The sequence below is a fragment of the Arachis hypogaea genome, chromosome 4 (genome assembly GCF_003086295.3).
Source record: "Arachis hypogaea cultivar Tifrunner chromosome 4, arahy.Tifrunner.gnm2.J5K5, whole genome shotgun sequence".
Classification (NCBI taxonomy): Eukaryota; Viridiplantae; Streptophyta; class Magnoliopsida; order Fabales; family Fabaceae; genus Arachis; species Arachis hypogaea.
In genome coordinates, this window is record NC_092039.1 from 128,684,434 (window position 1) to 128,699,631 (window position 15,198).

The 15,198-nt window shown below is 35.6% G+C and overlaps 2 protein-coding genes across 2 annotated transcripts; one reads left to right on the plus strand and one right to left on the minus strand.

Moving 5' to 3' along the window:
- The first annotated feature begins 1,777 nt into the window (after positions 1–1,777).
- LOC112745020 (serine/threonine-protein kinase PBS1-like) lies at positions 1,778–6,836 on the plus strand. The gene is made up of 5 exons (XM_072234296.1): positions 1,778–2,578; positions 2,997–3,202; positions 3,955–4,144; positions 5,392–5,783; positions 5,873–6,836. The coding sequence occupies exons 1-5, from the start codon at positions 2,413–2,415 to the stop codon at positions 6,350–6,352; spliced, it is 1,434 nt and encodes a 477-aa protein (XP_072090397.1). The 5' UTR covers positions 1,778–2,412; the 3' UTR covers positions 6,353–6,836.
- Positions 6,837–12,365: 5,529 nt separating this feature from the next.
- Positions 12,366–14,762, minus strand: LOC112745021 (bidirectional sugar transporter N3-like). Its single transcript, XM_072234720.1, has 6 exons — positions 13,848–14,762; positions 13,722–13,758; positions 13,413–13,623; positions 13,130–13,291; positions 12,935–13,054; positions 12,366–12,848 (listed from the first exon to the last, which is right to left on the minus strand). Exons 1-6 carry the CDS (start codon positions 13,891–13,893, stop codon positions 12,600–12,602), a joined length of 825 nt encoding a protein of 274 aa, XP_072090821.1. The 5' UTR covers positions 13,894–14,762; the 3' UTR covers positions 12,366–12,599.
- Between the last annotated feature and the right edge of the window lie 436 nt (positions 14,763–15,198).

Consider the following 15,198-nt stretch of genomic DNA (forward strand, 5'->3'; position numbering starts at 1 on the left):
TTAGTGGATTTGGAATGTAATTTATTGGCTATAATTTTTTATTTCTTAAGTAATTTTGGTTCACTTCTTAGTTTAATTGAGGTTCATTTAGATCCAAAAATGAATTTGACGTGTTTTTGTTATGATTGAGTTTTTTTTACTGTTTGTTCAAATCTGAACTAATTTTGTTCATTTGTATGCTAATTGAGGTTCACTTGATGCTGATGATAAGTTTTGACCAATTTTTTTAGCAAAGAAGAATGAAATTATTCATTATCACTTTATTCAATTGCATTAGATTCCACTTCATTCCATTCAATTAGTTCAGTTCTGAACAAACAGTAAAAAAGACTCAATCATCAACAAAAACACATCTAATTCATTTTTGGATCCAAATGAATCTCAAATAAACTAAGAAATGAACCAAAATTATTTAAGGAATAAAAAACTTGGTCAATACTTAAAACTTGATCAAAACAGCAGTATCAAGTGAAGCTCAATTAATTCACAAATGAATCGAAATTAGTTTAGTTTTGAACAAGCAATTAAAAAGACTCAATCATCAACAAAAGCACATCCAATTCATTTCTGAATTCAAATGAACCTCAATTAAACTAAGAAATGAACCGAAATTACTTAAGGAATAAAAAATTTGGTTAATATTTATCAGCAACATCAGGTGAACCTCAATTAACACACAAATGAACTGAAATTAGTTCAGTTTTGAACAAGCAGTCAAAAAGACTCAATTATCAATAAAACACATACAATTTATTTCTAGATCCAAATGAATCTCGATTAAACTAAGAAATGAACCGAAATTACTTAAGGAATAAAAAATTTGGTCAATACTTATCAGCAGCATCAAGTGAACCTCAATTAATTCACAAATGAACCGAAATTAGTTCAATTTTAAACGAGTCAAAAAGACTCAATTATCAACAAAAATACATCGAATTCATTTTTGGATCCAAATGAACCTCAATTAAAAGGAGGAAAAGAAAAAATTCAGCAACAGCAGTAGCAATAAAAGAATGACGATTGAGAGAAAATACGCGAAGAAGAAGAAGAAATGCGAAGAAGAAGGAGGAGGAAGACGAAGAAGAAGAAGGAAGAACGCGAAGACGAAGAAGGAGGACTGCGAAAAAGAAGGAAGAACGCAGATTAGTCCTTAACCTGTCGAGTTGGGAGATACCGTAGGCAAAAAAAATGACTTTTATTGAGTTTGGGCCAACTTTGTTAAACTTGGTTGGCAAAAAAATTTAAATGTGTAATTTCAAAATATTAAAATTAATTCGCAGGTTGCATTTGACAATAACATCATAACAGTATAAATATTTTATATACATCCATTTTATTGTGTAACATCCATATTTTTTTTATGTGCAAAGAAAACAGCCAAAAGATAATAGATAATATTATCTTTAGTTCACAATATTTAATAGAATGAATAGTGAATATATTCATTATTCTCATATTTTTATTCAAAAATGACAAAAAATTTGATTAGAATGCTAAAAATTAAAATTTATTCATGAATTGATTTTTTATTTTAAAATAATTAAAAATAAATAATTTGGATTTTTTTTAAAAATTTTAATTCCTATTTTTTTCTAATTTATAAACCATATTAAAAAGAGTCTCATTTTTAAATCCACTTAAATATTTTTTAAATTTAAAATTTATTCTATTAATATATTATAGTCTTTTTAAATTATGAAATTGAATTTTAGAAAAAAATAATTTTTTTTCTAAAAAAAATAATTTTTTTTAAAAGAAAAAATATAATTCTTTTGTCATAGTTAAATGTTTTCGAAACAAATTCTAAAAGCGTTGATGTTATGAATGGGGCGGAAGACCTGAAAAGGCGAGAACCCGAGAGGGGGTATAAAGTATAAACAGCGAGGGCAGGTGATTGGGATCCCATCCCAATTCCCAAGAGAAAAGTAACGGTATATGTGTTTTTTTAACGGTGAACGTGAACTGAATTGAAGGTCTCCGTCGGCACTTGGCAGCACGCAACAATGAATTGAAGCCCTTTGTCTTTGATTTGATTTCATAGTTAGTGGCGTTTGGTGGAGTTGGATTCGTTGTGTTGCGTTTGTCTTTTGGGGTATGAATATATGATCGGGCTGGGGTGTGTTTTGTGTGTTAAGTGCTGTAGAGGAGAGAGTTGGAATCTGTTTGGATGAGCGTGTGGTTGACTGCGACTTTGACCCCTTTCCCTTTTTCCCCTTTCCCTTTGGGATTGCTGTAAATATAAGCAGCTCTCCTCTACTCTCCTTGCTAGCTGCCCTCTTCTTTTCCAGAAGAGAATCCTCAATCCATCCATCCATCCATCCATCCGTCACTCGTCAAATCAAGTAGAAGGCTCGAATTGAATTTGATTGATTATTTCCGTTTGGGGGACAGTGACAGAGCAAGGAGAGCATCATGGGTTGCTTCTCTTGTTTCGATTCGAGGGAGGATCAGAAGCTGAATCCCCATGGCAAGCACGATCACGATCACGATCATATTCGCAAGCAGCATCAGCAGCAGCAGCAGCACCCTCACCCATCCAATCCAGCTCTACCTTCTCACATCTCCCGATTGCCCTCTGGTTAGTATCTATCTGATTCTCAATCTCTTTGATTTCTCCGTCAAACAACAAACAAGGCTTCTCCCTTTGCTCTCCTCTTCTCGCCAACAAATTGGATCTCCCCTATCATACTGATTGCATCGCAATGCCCCCACTATCCCGATTTCATTTGGGATTGGCATTTCCTTATTTCCGATTTCAATATGTATCTGCCATATGCCTTAATTAAGTACGACTTACTATCAGTATTAGGTGAACTGAATTGCAGAAGCTTCATCTTGCCACATCCTATTTGAATGACACAGTACATCTGTATTGTACTGTATTCTATTGGGTACTGGTGATCGGTGAATTCAAGGTCTGTTACTGTTTTTTGTCTTGGGGGAATTTGCCAATACTTATGGATCTGCTGTTCTTTCTGTTGGGGTGTGTGTTGCAGGAGCAGACAAGTTGAGGTCCAGAAGTAACGGGGGTTCCAAAAGGGAGCTGCCTGCTCCCAAGGATGGGCCTGGTGTCCAAATTGCTGCTCAAACTTTTACCTTCCGTGAGCTTGCAGCCGCAACTAAGAACTTCAGGCCGGAGTCCTTCATAGGGGAAGGTGGTTTTGGAAGGGTGTACAAAGGGAAGCTGGAGAGCACTGGTCAGGTACAATCTCTCTATTGATTCACTCATGATTATGGATGACATCCAGTTATATTTTCACCCCAAAAGAAGCAAGGGCTAAACAAAATAATGTTCTGTTCCAATGGATCTTTTGGGCCCTGAAAGACACACGTGCTATCTCAGACTCGGACGTTATTCTCTGATTTCTTACATAAGCCATTCCTAGTATCACATGGTAAAAGGATTGTAAAGTTGTGAACCAAGATAAAAGCAAATCTTTGAAGTAGGACAAAGGTTGTGTTAGGTAATTAACAACCAATGACAGCACTGTTGAATCTTTTATGACCAACAGTGCAATAGAAACCGATGATGCTTCATCCATGTAGTGAGACATGTCTTGCTTGTTGTTTTCTTTATGATAACTTGATATATTTGAAATAGGAAGGGAAAGAGGTGGGGGAAAAACAGAGGCTATGGTTGTTATGATTCTTTTGATGAATTTAATTCCAAACTAGCATCCAAATGATTTGTGTGTGTTTAAATCTGATCTAGTTATTTCAGTGAGCTGCAAAAACCTGTGTGTGTGTGTGGCATATTTTAGGATTTGACTGTGCTAGATGCCTGAGAAGATAATAAAGAAACACTGTGCACACACAATTTGCAATTTTTAGTTTCACCAACCTGCTTTGCATGCGTTTTCCTGTAACTTCTACAGCACAAAATGGTTTTAGAATAAAAGCACTTGAGGCCCCCATTAGTGATTGTTGAGTCCTAACGTTTGTTTACATTAACAGATTGTTGCTGTTAAACAGTTAGACAGAAATGGTCTTCAGGGTAATCGGGAATTCCTTGTCGAAGTTCTAATGCTTAGTCTTCTACATCACCCTAACCTTGTGAATCTCATCGGATACTGTGCGGATGGTGAACAGCGCCTCCTTGTTTATGAATTTATGCCATTGGGATCATTGGAAGACCACCTTCATGGTAGGATACTATGGTTACTCTCTCCTTATTCTCAACTTTGAATTTCTTTCTTATAGGTTAATCTTTCTCATATATGTGGAAGTCCGAAATTATTATTCTCCATTTTACATTTCCTAATTCCTTAACACCAGAACACTGGTCAACGTGTTTTAAACAAAATGCAGTCTCAATGGTACTTTTGTAGCCTTAAGCCTTACGCAGATTGCATGCAAGGAAGGACTATTAGAACTCATTATGTATGCTTGTTTAGCATTTTTGTGGTAGATGCAGAGGAACATAATTCAATGGTTAAAAGGAAATAGCTGTCTCATGTAGAATAGCTCTTCTTGCAGAGTTGGCTAAGTTCTTGCAGGCCTACTTTTGTTCTCTATTTTGCATGTTGCCATTCTTTTCTTACTCTCTGCTTAAAGGTTATAAAACAAAATTCGCTTCTGTTGATTTTAACTCTTCAGTGGCCTTCAGTTTTGACCTTATTACAGTGACAACTGACAACCAATGTTTGTTGTGCTGGTATGAGAACACCAACACTCATTATATTACATGCTTTTGAACTTTTTGTTCTTTTTTCCCTCTCATGAATATGGTTATATCTGTTAACAGTGTTTCTAGTTGCTGCTTGGGATTTCAACAAACTGGATTCCATAAGGATTCAGCTTCCTCGATAAAATCATTATCATCTGTGATTGGGATGATTTGTTGTGGTTTCTCATTTTAATGTGCTCTTTTCAATGTGGTGATTAGCTACAAAATGAAGTTAAAATATATTGCTTTTTTGAACTAGCCAGTTTTATATATTTCCTATTTTGTTGTTCTCTTGTTCTCTATTGTTCAACCGGTATATCACGTTGAGGTAGGATGATCAGGCTGGCTTTCAGGTTCAAGCCAGAATGCCCAATGCATGGCTCAGAAATCTGTGGACATTCAAAACCATGAGATAAGGTGTTTTCATATTGAAAAATGAGATTAAGCTCATTAATTGAAAATCCTTCCAATGTTCCAACTTTTCAAGAAGGCTTCCATATAATAAGTAACTTGATAGGTTTGGCTGGTGGTAGAGTTCATTCTTTTCTACCTGGTTGCATATTTTTCTGTCTTCTGAATTCTGATTACTGAGGAGTGTGTTTGAATTTTGAGAAGAGTGAGAACAAACGCCATGTTTAATGCAGCAAAATTACTTCCTTCTTAAGCTTAATGCAATTGACATAATAACAGTTAATGTTTAGTTCTCGTGATTGACTTTCATGCAGATCTTCCCCCTGATAAAGAACCATTGGATTGGAACACTAGGATGAAAATAGCTGCAGGGGCTGCAAAAGGACTGGAATACCTGCATGACAAGGCAAATCCTCCAGTTATTTATAGAGACTTCAAGTCATCTAATATATTACTCGACGAAGGATACCACCCCAAGCTTTCTGACTTCGGTCTTGCAAAGCTAGGTCCTGTGGGTGACAAGTCACACGTTTCTACACGTGTGATGGGAACTTATGGTTACTGTGCTCCTGAGTATGCTATGACTGGACAACTGACTGTCAAGTCCGACGTATACAGTTTTGGAGTGGTGTTCTTAGAGCTGATTACAGGCCGGAAAGCAATTGACAGCACCCAACCACATGGAGAACAAAACCTTGTCACATGGGTTGTCCTTAATTCTTCTCTTGACTCCTAATTTTTAGTTTGCAAAGGATATACTCTGAGAGGTAATGGTGATTTTGTATGTTTGAGCAGGCACGTCCACTGTTCAATGACCGCAGGAAGTTTTCAAAGCTGGCTGATCCAAGGCTGCAGGGGAGGTTTCCTATGCGGGGCCTTTACCAGGCTCTAGCTGTGGCATCCATGTGCATCCAAGAATCCGCTGCCACGCGTCCTCTGATTGGGGATGTGGTGACTGCCCTCTCCTATTTGGCCAACCAGGCATATGACCCCAACAATACTGGGCATGGTTATAGGGGCTCTGGTGATGACAAAAGGAACAGAGATGATAAAGGTGCAAGATTATTGAAAAATGATGAAGCTGGAGGATCTGGACACAGATGGGACTTGGAAGGATCTGAGAAAGATGAGTCTCCCAGAGAAACTGCAAGGATGTTGAACAGAGATCTTGACAGAGAACGTGCTGTGGCTGAAGCAAAAATGTGGGGAGAGAACTGGAGAGAAAAAAGAAGACAGAGTTTGGAACCAGGAAGTTTTGATGCTACTAATGTGTAGTGTCCTATGAGCAAATCCCAGCACCAACGTCATTTACAAGATGGGTTTGTGGCTATGGAAGGTGGATATCCATTTGAGGAGCTCATCTTTCTTTGAGCTGATCTAAACAAATCTGAGTAGCCATTTCGGTAGAAGGATGGGCTCTAATTAGTTTACAATCAGTCAGTCTAGCTGCCATTTCTTGCCATGGCTGCAGCAGCATAAAGGAACCTTGTTACAAAATGTTCTCAACTGAACCTTTTTCGCAACTGCCATCCCTTTTGTTTCTTTTTTGCTTACCTCCCTGAACTCAAGCATAGTGGATACTTGTACATTATCTGCTATTATGAGTCATTCTCAGAATCGTTGGAGCAAAATCATCCTCAGATAAAAATGCTTCTTCCAGCCTTCCCCCCCTTCCTTTTCACATTGAAGAAACATAGAATGGAATCTTTATAGTATGTCTATCGTAATTTCAGGATTTATAATATCAGATTGTTAGAAATTGCTGAGAGTTAAGTAGAGGCTTGATTGGGTGAGTTTTTAAAAGAATATTATTTTAAGTGATTTTTTTTTTAAATTTTATAGAAAAATTAAAATAATTTCATATTTAAATATTTAATATAAGTAATAACAATTATGTTAAAAATATTTTTTTATTTTTTATAAAAGATGTAAATTGTAGTCTTTTTTTAGTGTTTTTATTTTTATTATTAAAAATTTATAAAACACTAAAAAAAAAATTTTTTTCATTGAAAAGAGATTTTTTTTTTAATAGTATTCAAATAAACTCTGAATAATCGTGCTTTATTGATTTACACCTTATTTATCTAGCAAAATCGACTCATTTGATATAAAAGCTAACATGAAATAATCTCTCAAAAATTTAGTTTGTTTAGGTATAGTTTGGGTAAACAATTTAATTAAATTCATTTTAAAAAAATAGCTTAAATAATAAATGACTATATTAAAAGTAGCTTATAAATAAGTTATTTTGTATTTAAGTTTTTAGTTTTAAAAATGCTTATTTTATAGAAATGTGATAAAAGTAGTAGTATTATGAAAGAAATTATTTTTTTAAATTTCTCTATAAACTCCTAAATAGTTTCTTAAAAAACTGCAATTTGATTTTAAAAATTGCACCAAACATTAATACTACTATTTTTTATAAGTTAAAAGTAAAAAAAAAAATTACTTTTAAAATTTTCTAAACAGGTCATTACTCATTAGTATTACTAAATCAAATCTTAGTATAAATAGTATTTGTCAAAAAGGTCGTAAATCATTCTTTCCATATAATGAACAAAAAATTATCTTTCTAATGGAAAGAAATTTGAAAATTTGACTTAAAATTAAATAAAGAGAGAAAGAACTTTGAAAATATTTATTTAGAGGAATCAACTCGATAGCCTCCATAAAAATAAATAATTGTTACGCGAGCTATTTCACAATTTGGTATGTTAATATATACCCTAACTTTTTCAAATAATTATTTCACGTAGTAACCAATATATGTATACTACAACAACAACAAAGCCTTGTCCCATTAAGTGGGGTCGCCTACATGAATCAAATGATGTTATTGAATTCTGTCATGTATCATGTCTACAGAGAGACTGTTTACATGTAAGTCTTGCTTGACCACCTTATGAATGGTCTTCTTAGATCTTCTTCTACCTTTCACCCCTTATCCATCTTCCATCTTATCCACCCTCCTGATTGGGTGTTCTGTCGGTCTTCTTCTCAAATGTCCAAATCATCTGACACACGATTCTACCATCTTTTTCACAATAGGTATTACTCTAACTCTCTCCATTATATCTTCGTTCCTTATTTTATCCAATCAGGTATGACCACTCATGCATCTCATCAATATCTTCATCTCTGCCACACTCAACTTATGTTCGTGCTTCCCTTTGACCGCCCAATACTCCGTACCATAAAGCATAGCCGGTCTTATCGCAGTGCGATAGAATTTACCTTTAAGTTTTAAATGCACTTTTCTGTCGCAAATAAAACCAGATGTACTCCGCCATTTTGACCAACCTGCTTGAATCCTATGATTTACATCCTGTTCAATCTCTCCATTATTCTGTATGATACACCCAAGATACTTAAAACTTTTAACTGTTCGTAGGATGTTTTCTCTAATCTTCACCTCTATATTAGGGTTTTCCCTTCTCAAACCGAACTTACATTCCATATATTCCGTCTTGCTACGACTTATGCGCAGACCATACACTTTTAGAGTTTCTCTCCATAAGTCCAACTTCTTATTTAGGTCTTCCCTTGACTTTTCCCTAAGGACGATATCATCGGCAAAAAGCATGCACCATGGCACAGGCTCTTGGATGTACTCTATGAGTACTTCCAAGACTAATGTGAAAATGTATGGATTTAAGGATGATCCCTGGTGTAATCCTATACCAATAGGAAATTCCTCTGTCACATCACCTTGAGTCTTCACACTAGTTATGACCCCATCATACATGTCTTTAATTGCACGAATATATGTGATCATTTCTCTCTTCTTTTCTAAAATCTTCCATAAGACCTCCCTTGCCACCATATTGTACGCTTTTTTCCAAATCAATAAACACCATATGTAGATCCCTTTTATTACTACGATACCTCTCCATCATCCTTCTTAACAGGTATATTGCTTCGGAGGTGGATCTGTCTGGCATAAATCCAAATTGATTTTCTGTTACTTGTGTCTCTTTTTTCAACCTCCATTCTATCACCCTTTTTCATAACTTCATGGCTCATGAGCTTGATCCCTCTATAATTTTCGCAACTTTGTATATTCCCCTTATTCTTGTAAATAGGTACCAAGGTGCTCTTTCTCCACTCATCAGACATCTTCTTTGACCTTAAAATCTCATTAAAAAGCTTAGTTAACCAATTGATGCCTTTTCCTCCAAGATCCTTTCAAACCTCAATCAGAATATTATCAGGTCCTACTGCCCTGCCATTTTTCATCTGCTTTAGAGCCTCTTTTACCCTGAAGTCTCGAATCCTTCGATAGTAGTCAAAGTTTTGATCTTCTTCCCTTGTGCATAACCGACCAAGGTTTAGAAGAATCTTATGTCCTTCATTAAATAACTCGTAGAAGTAGCTTTTCCACCTTTCATTAATCTTCTTCTCTTGAGCCAGCACCTCTCTATCCTTATCCTTTATGCACTTAACCTGATCCAAATCTCTCGTTTTTCTTTCACGACTCTTTGCGATTCTATATATACATTTTTCTCCTTCTTTCGTACCCAAAGACTGGTAGAGACCCTCATATGCTCTTGTTCTTTCTTCACTTATAGCAATTTTTGTCTCTTTCTTAGCCGTCTTATTTTTTTCCAATTATCTGCATTGCGGCATAAAGACCATTCTTTAAAGCACACTCTTTTTATCTTTATCTTTTCTTGTACACTCGCATTCCACCACCAAGACTCCTTGTCTCTTGGTCCTATTCCTTTAGATTCACTAAAATTTTCTTTTGTTGTTCTTCTAATAACTTCTGCCATCTCCCTCCACATCTCTTCCGCGCTTCCATTCCCATCCCACTTTGCCTCTTCTCCTACCTGTCTTAGGAAGCTTCTTTGTTCCTCACCTTTCATTCGCCACCACCTCGTTCTTGGGTTCTTCGTATGATGTCTTTTCCTCAATTTTTACTCAATGCGAAAATCCATGATGAGCATCCTATGTTGTGTTGTCAAACTCTCTCTTGGGATAATTTTACAATTAATGCAAAATTTCCGGTCGACTCTCCTCAACAAGGAAAAGTCGTTTTGAGAGCTTGTCATGCCACTCTTATAGGTTATAAGATGTTCATCTCTCTTTTTAAAACATGTATTTGCGATGAGAAAGTCAAAGGTTGAGGAAAAGTCCAAAATAGTTTTACCCTCGGCATTGATCACCCCGAAACCATGCCTTCATGGATAAGATACCCAGTCACTTCTCTTCCAATATGACCATTTAAATCTCCTCCTAAGAAAATCTTATCTCCCAAAGGTATGTCTTTCTAAATCCTCCCAAAACCTTATCTTGTGTTGTTCGTCCGAACCCACTTGCGGTGCATAGGCGCTAATCACATGAAAAGCACTTCCTTCCACTACAAATTTGATAGAGATGATCCGATCTCCCACCCTCTTGACATCCACTACATCCTTCTTTCACTGCTTATCCACAATAATACCAACCTCATTCCTATTCTTCACCTTTCCTGTATAACAAAGTTTGAAATCAGAAGTATCCAACTCCCTAGCCTTCGCACCAACCTATTTTGTTTCTTGTAGGCACATAATGTATGTTAATCTTCCTCCTTGTCATGGTGTCCACCACCTCCATGGATTTTTCTGTTAGAGTGCCTATGTTTCATGTCCCAAATCTCAATCTTCTGTCACTCCAACCTTTACCTTTTATTTTGTGAACTAACTTATTTACCCTCGTCCGTTCACGAAAATGCGGGAACCCTTAGCTTGCTCATTTAACACTACATTCAGGCACCGATACAGCGGTTCTTGCTCATTTGACACCGTACTCGAGCCATACAACGTGTTGCTTTCGGGCAACGACCTAACTTTAGCACAATAATGTCTTTGATTTATGTTATGGAGATCTGACTATGTTTTTATATTAGTTGTCGAAGACCTAACACAATCCTCCTCAGACTTGGGACAAGCTATGTACCGCAAATGTAATATACGCGGAGTTTAACCATATATATATCACGTAACCGATAAATAATGCTAATTCAATACTCTATTTGTGGAATAAGGGGGTTAAAACTTAAAACCCCGAAAAGAAGCAAAAACAGAAACTAAACGGCTCCTCTCATTCTAAGCGTCCCATGCGAGTTCATAAGCAAAGCGGCAAAGCCTGCTTGACATTCAGCAGTGGCCTGTCAAAGAGATGAACACCAGCTGGCAAACCTTGGCCTTTCTTGGCAAAACAATCAGCGACAGAGTTAGCTTTATGTAAGGTATGTAACCAATCCACCTTCTGCATGCGCCTCACTAAGGTTGTGATATCATCTAGGAGCGGTCTGCACGGGTGAGATGTTGGGCAACCATCCTTGATGAACTTGATTGCTGTGGTAGAGTAGGGGCGGGGTGGGATGAATTTTTGTCCTTCCATTTTGCATTAAAATGATCCGTATAAAATTCGCTCTGTCCTTATTGCGAATAAAAACTAAACTCTAATATAAAAAATTAAACTCTAATCCGTTCCGGTCTTAAAATGACTAATCTCCCGTTTCTTACCTCTATTTAGTAAAATGTTCTTCGTCTTTGTTTTATTTCTCTAACTGCTCTGTGTTTATTTCCGTTAAATTTTAAATTATTTAAAAAAAAATTAATATAATCATAATAACATCTTATACAATTTAATTAAATACATTAAATTAAACACAAATTTAACATAATAAATTTAACATGTTAAATATATTAAAATTGATATCTGATGCTAAATTCAAAATTCCACTGTAAATCCAAAGGTTCTCAATATTTTTCTTGTAAGGAAAGCTACTCTCTGAACTTTTCTTCATCCAAGCACCTGGAATAGAGAGAAAATCATTGAGTGATGTGCTGAGAAGCCTGCTGCGCTAGAATGTCCATACTCATGCTCCACATCCATTTGTGTTTCCAAAATTAATGTGGGTTTCATCTCCAATACGCTTGATACACGATCAAAACAATAGTTTCATACGTCTTTTTAAACGATCAAAAATTACTATTTTAATATGATAAAAACGATAATTTCAACTGTTATTTTAAAGAAACAAAAATTATAATGTTATTAGAAAAGACGATTAAAATAATCATTTTAAATGATAAAAAAATCATTTTATCAAATAAATATGACGATTTTCAACAATCCTTTCAAATGATAAAAATACCACTTTAATTAACTCGGTAAAATTCTATTTTAAACACCAAAAAATACGATTTCAATCCGGTAAAAACGATCATTTCCATCCGCAGATACATATATTAGAGCTGCATTATAATTGTGAGTATGTAATATGTATAGCTAGAGAAGGTAAACATGAAGATGAGTTTATCCCATTGATAAGGAAAGACATACAGAATAACAATGGTAGAATCAGTAGTACAGTAACTACTAATTAACTAGCTAGCTAGTACATGTTATAAATAATCATATATCATTATCATCTAGGTAGCGGCCTACAACTTAAATGGACTAATAAATTCAAAGTACACATACGGAATAATATATATGAGAAGAATGCATGGGTGATGGCATGGCGAATCAATCACACGCATTCAGGTTGAGTTGCAGGTGCAGCGATTTTCTCCTCATGATTTCCATCTTCTTGTTCTCCGTTGATCTTCGCCTTTGCTTGCTGCTGCTCCTCCACCAGAGCCAAAGAGGTGGCTATCACAATGCTCTTGAGTGGCTCTTGCGGTGCTTTCTCTTCCTTTGTTTTGTTGCTGCCTTTCCTGTAAATACCATACAGCACCATCTGGACTAACCCCAGTCCAAAACCCAGCACATTTGGCAGCTGCCATTCACAACACATCAACAAAATTAATAATTCATTATTCAATATTCTGCATGCTGCTTTATCATTCAACGGTATGTACTTACAGCAATGCATATGTCCTTGAGAAAGAGACCATAACCAAACCACATTACAGCACTCAATGTGAGTGTAAATGACAAATTGAAAGGCATAAACTCCACACTCTTGGTCCGAATAACTTGTGCCTGCAGCAAGAAATTATTAGTTAAACACTGAATATATAGGTTGAGGGCATCGCAACTAATAAAGTACCCACGTACCACAATGCTTAGTGGTGCCGCAAAGACACTGACTGAGATAGAAACACAAATCCATCCCAAGACTTGGACTCGAAGAGGACCATGCACAGCGAAGTGTGTGACTAAGAGGATCAAACCAAAGGCGCCCACGTTCATCGACGAAAACAGCTTAATAGTTAAGCTCTGCATGCAATAATGTATATCGCTCGCGGCCAGTTAGTTAATGAATTTGTTTAATTTTTATTATTTCATGCACCAAGTTGTGTATATGTATGTTGATTGTATACTACATATATATACATACCCTAGCATCCTTGGTGGCATAGATGAGGAACAAGGTGATGTAGATGATTTCTACGACACATCCAAATGAGTTAATGGTTATGAGGAGGAGAGCGTCTCTTTTGACCATCGCGTAGTACAGCCAGAGCATGGAACTGAACAATGCCACTAGGTAAGGCAGTGACTGAAAACCCTCCGTTGACTTCTTCTTGTATATCCGGTAAAATGTCGGGCTGCACCAATTAATACAATCATTAAGGCCAGGTTATATATAAATTTAAGTGGGGCCTATAGCCTAGCCTACCTCCCAGCAACAGAATAGAGTACTTACATTGGAGCGAGGAACACCATGAATGAAATGACATTACCTGTGCATAAAAAAATATATAGATATTAACTCCGATCCTACTATTATTGTTATGAATAATGCGATGTAAATTGATGGATGAGTACTTACCAAGCATGCCGAAGGTAAAAGCCAAAGTACTGTGACTGATGGCCATTATGCTTTGTTTGTCTTTAGTTTGAGCAACAAGCTAAGCACAAGGAAAAGAAAGAATGATCTAACAAGAGGGTGGAGCCCCTAATTAGACCTTACTAGCTGGTCTGATTATTATCTCGTGCCTGATGCTGCTCTTCATACCTTCACAACCCCACTCAATATATATGCGCGGTCTCGGACTTGCACTCGCACACACACCCCAATTAAAAATACAGAATTTAGGTACTTCATTAAATTAAATAAAATAATATATAATAACGAAAGGAAACGAAATGTAGTGCAATGCCATTGGTCATACTAATGCCATATATTCTGATATTTTGAAAAAAGCTCCTGTTGCTCCTCCCAGGGAAGTTGCGCCTTTTTGCATAGTGTCTTTATTGACGTAAGTAGAAGCTTTTCTCAAGTATTTCTTTATTAAAAAGGGGAAAAAAAGTTATTTTGTTCCATGTCATTCAATAATCACCGCTAACTATATTTAAGAATTTCTCCGTTCCGATCCGAACGAACATAATTTAGACTTAATTGGTGGTGCCGCACGTACCCAATAGCAATAAGCCACTATACTTGGTATCACTGACACTCATTAATCTTGAGAAAACTGGCACCTTGCACCTTGGAGAATCAGCATATTCCGCATTCTATATTATGCACCATACGCAAACTTGAAATTTCCTTCTAATATTACAGCGTGCAAAGCTAGGGCTGAGTAGTGTAAAGTCACGTTGTAGAATGTCAGAAGTTTAATCTGAGCAGGTCAAGGCAGATAAATTAAAGGAAAAACATATCTCAGATTATGAACCTCGAAAAAATATGTAAATATGAAAGGGTGTTGTTAGAATGAAAAAATATTGGCTAGTTGAGAGGAGCAGCATGGAAGTAATGTTAAAATATATATATATAAAAGCATAATAGGTCCTATTGTTGCCTTTAAGGACATGAATTAGGGTAGTTTAGAAAACGAAAAATTATTTTTTTGAGTTTGAGTTATGAAAAATTATATTAACGGTGTTTGGTAAAATTTTTAAATATATTTTTAATTTTTAAAAAAAAATTTTAAAAATTTTTGAAAAAAATAAAGAAAATGACTTTTTTCTTTTTAAAAATGATTTTATTATTATTATTTATTAACAAATTTTAAAATAAATATTTAAATACAAAATAATTTATCTATAAACTGTTTTTAATTATGTTATTATATTTTAAATTCTTTTTTTTAATTAATTAAGTTATTTATTTAAATTGAGCCGTTAGTAGTGTTATATTGTGTTGGGTTACTTTGAAAAATATCAACGGTTCATAATAA

Coding starts and splice junctions, on each gene's coding strand:
- LOC112745020 (XM_072234296.1), top strand. CDS start 2,413: ATGGGTTGCTTCTCTTGTTTCGATTCGAGGGAGGATCAGAAGCTGAAT. Junction 3,203..3,954: donor AGCTGGAGAGCACTGGTCAG/GTACAATCTCTC, acceptor TTACATTAACAG/ATTGTTGCTGTTAAACAGTT. Junction 4,145..5,391: donor ATTGGAAGACCACCTTCATG/GTAGGATACTAT, acceptor ACTTTCATGCAG/ATCTTCCCCCTGATAAAGAA.
- LOC112745021 (XM_072234720.1), bottom strand. CDS start 13,893: ATGGCCATCAGTCACAGTACTTTGGCTTTTACCTTCGGCATGCTTG. Junction 13,759..13,847: donor TTTTACCTTCGGCATGCTTG/GTAAGTACTCAT, acceptor TTTTATGCACAG/GTAATGTCATTTCATTCATG. Junction 13,292..13,412: donor ATGCCACCAAGGATGCTAGG/GTATGTATATAT, acceptor TATTGCATGCAG/AGCTTAACTATTAAGCTGTT.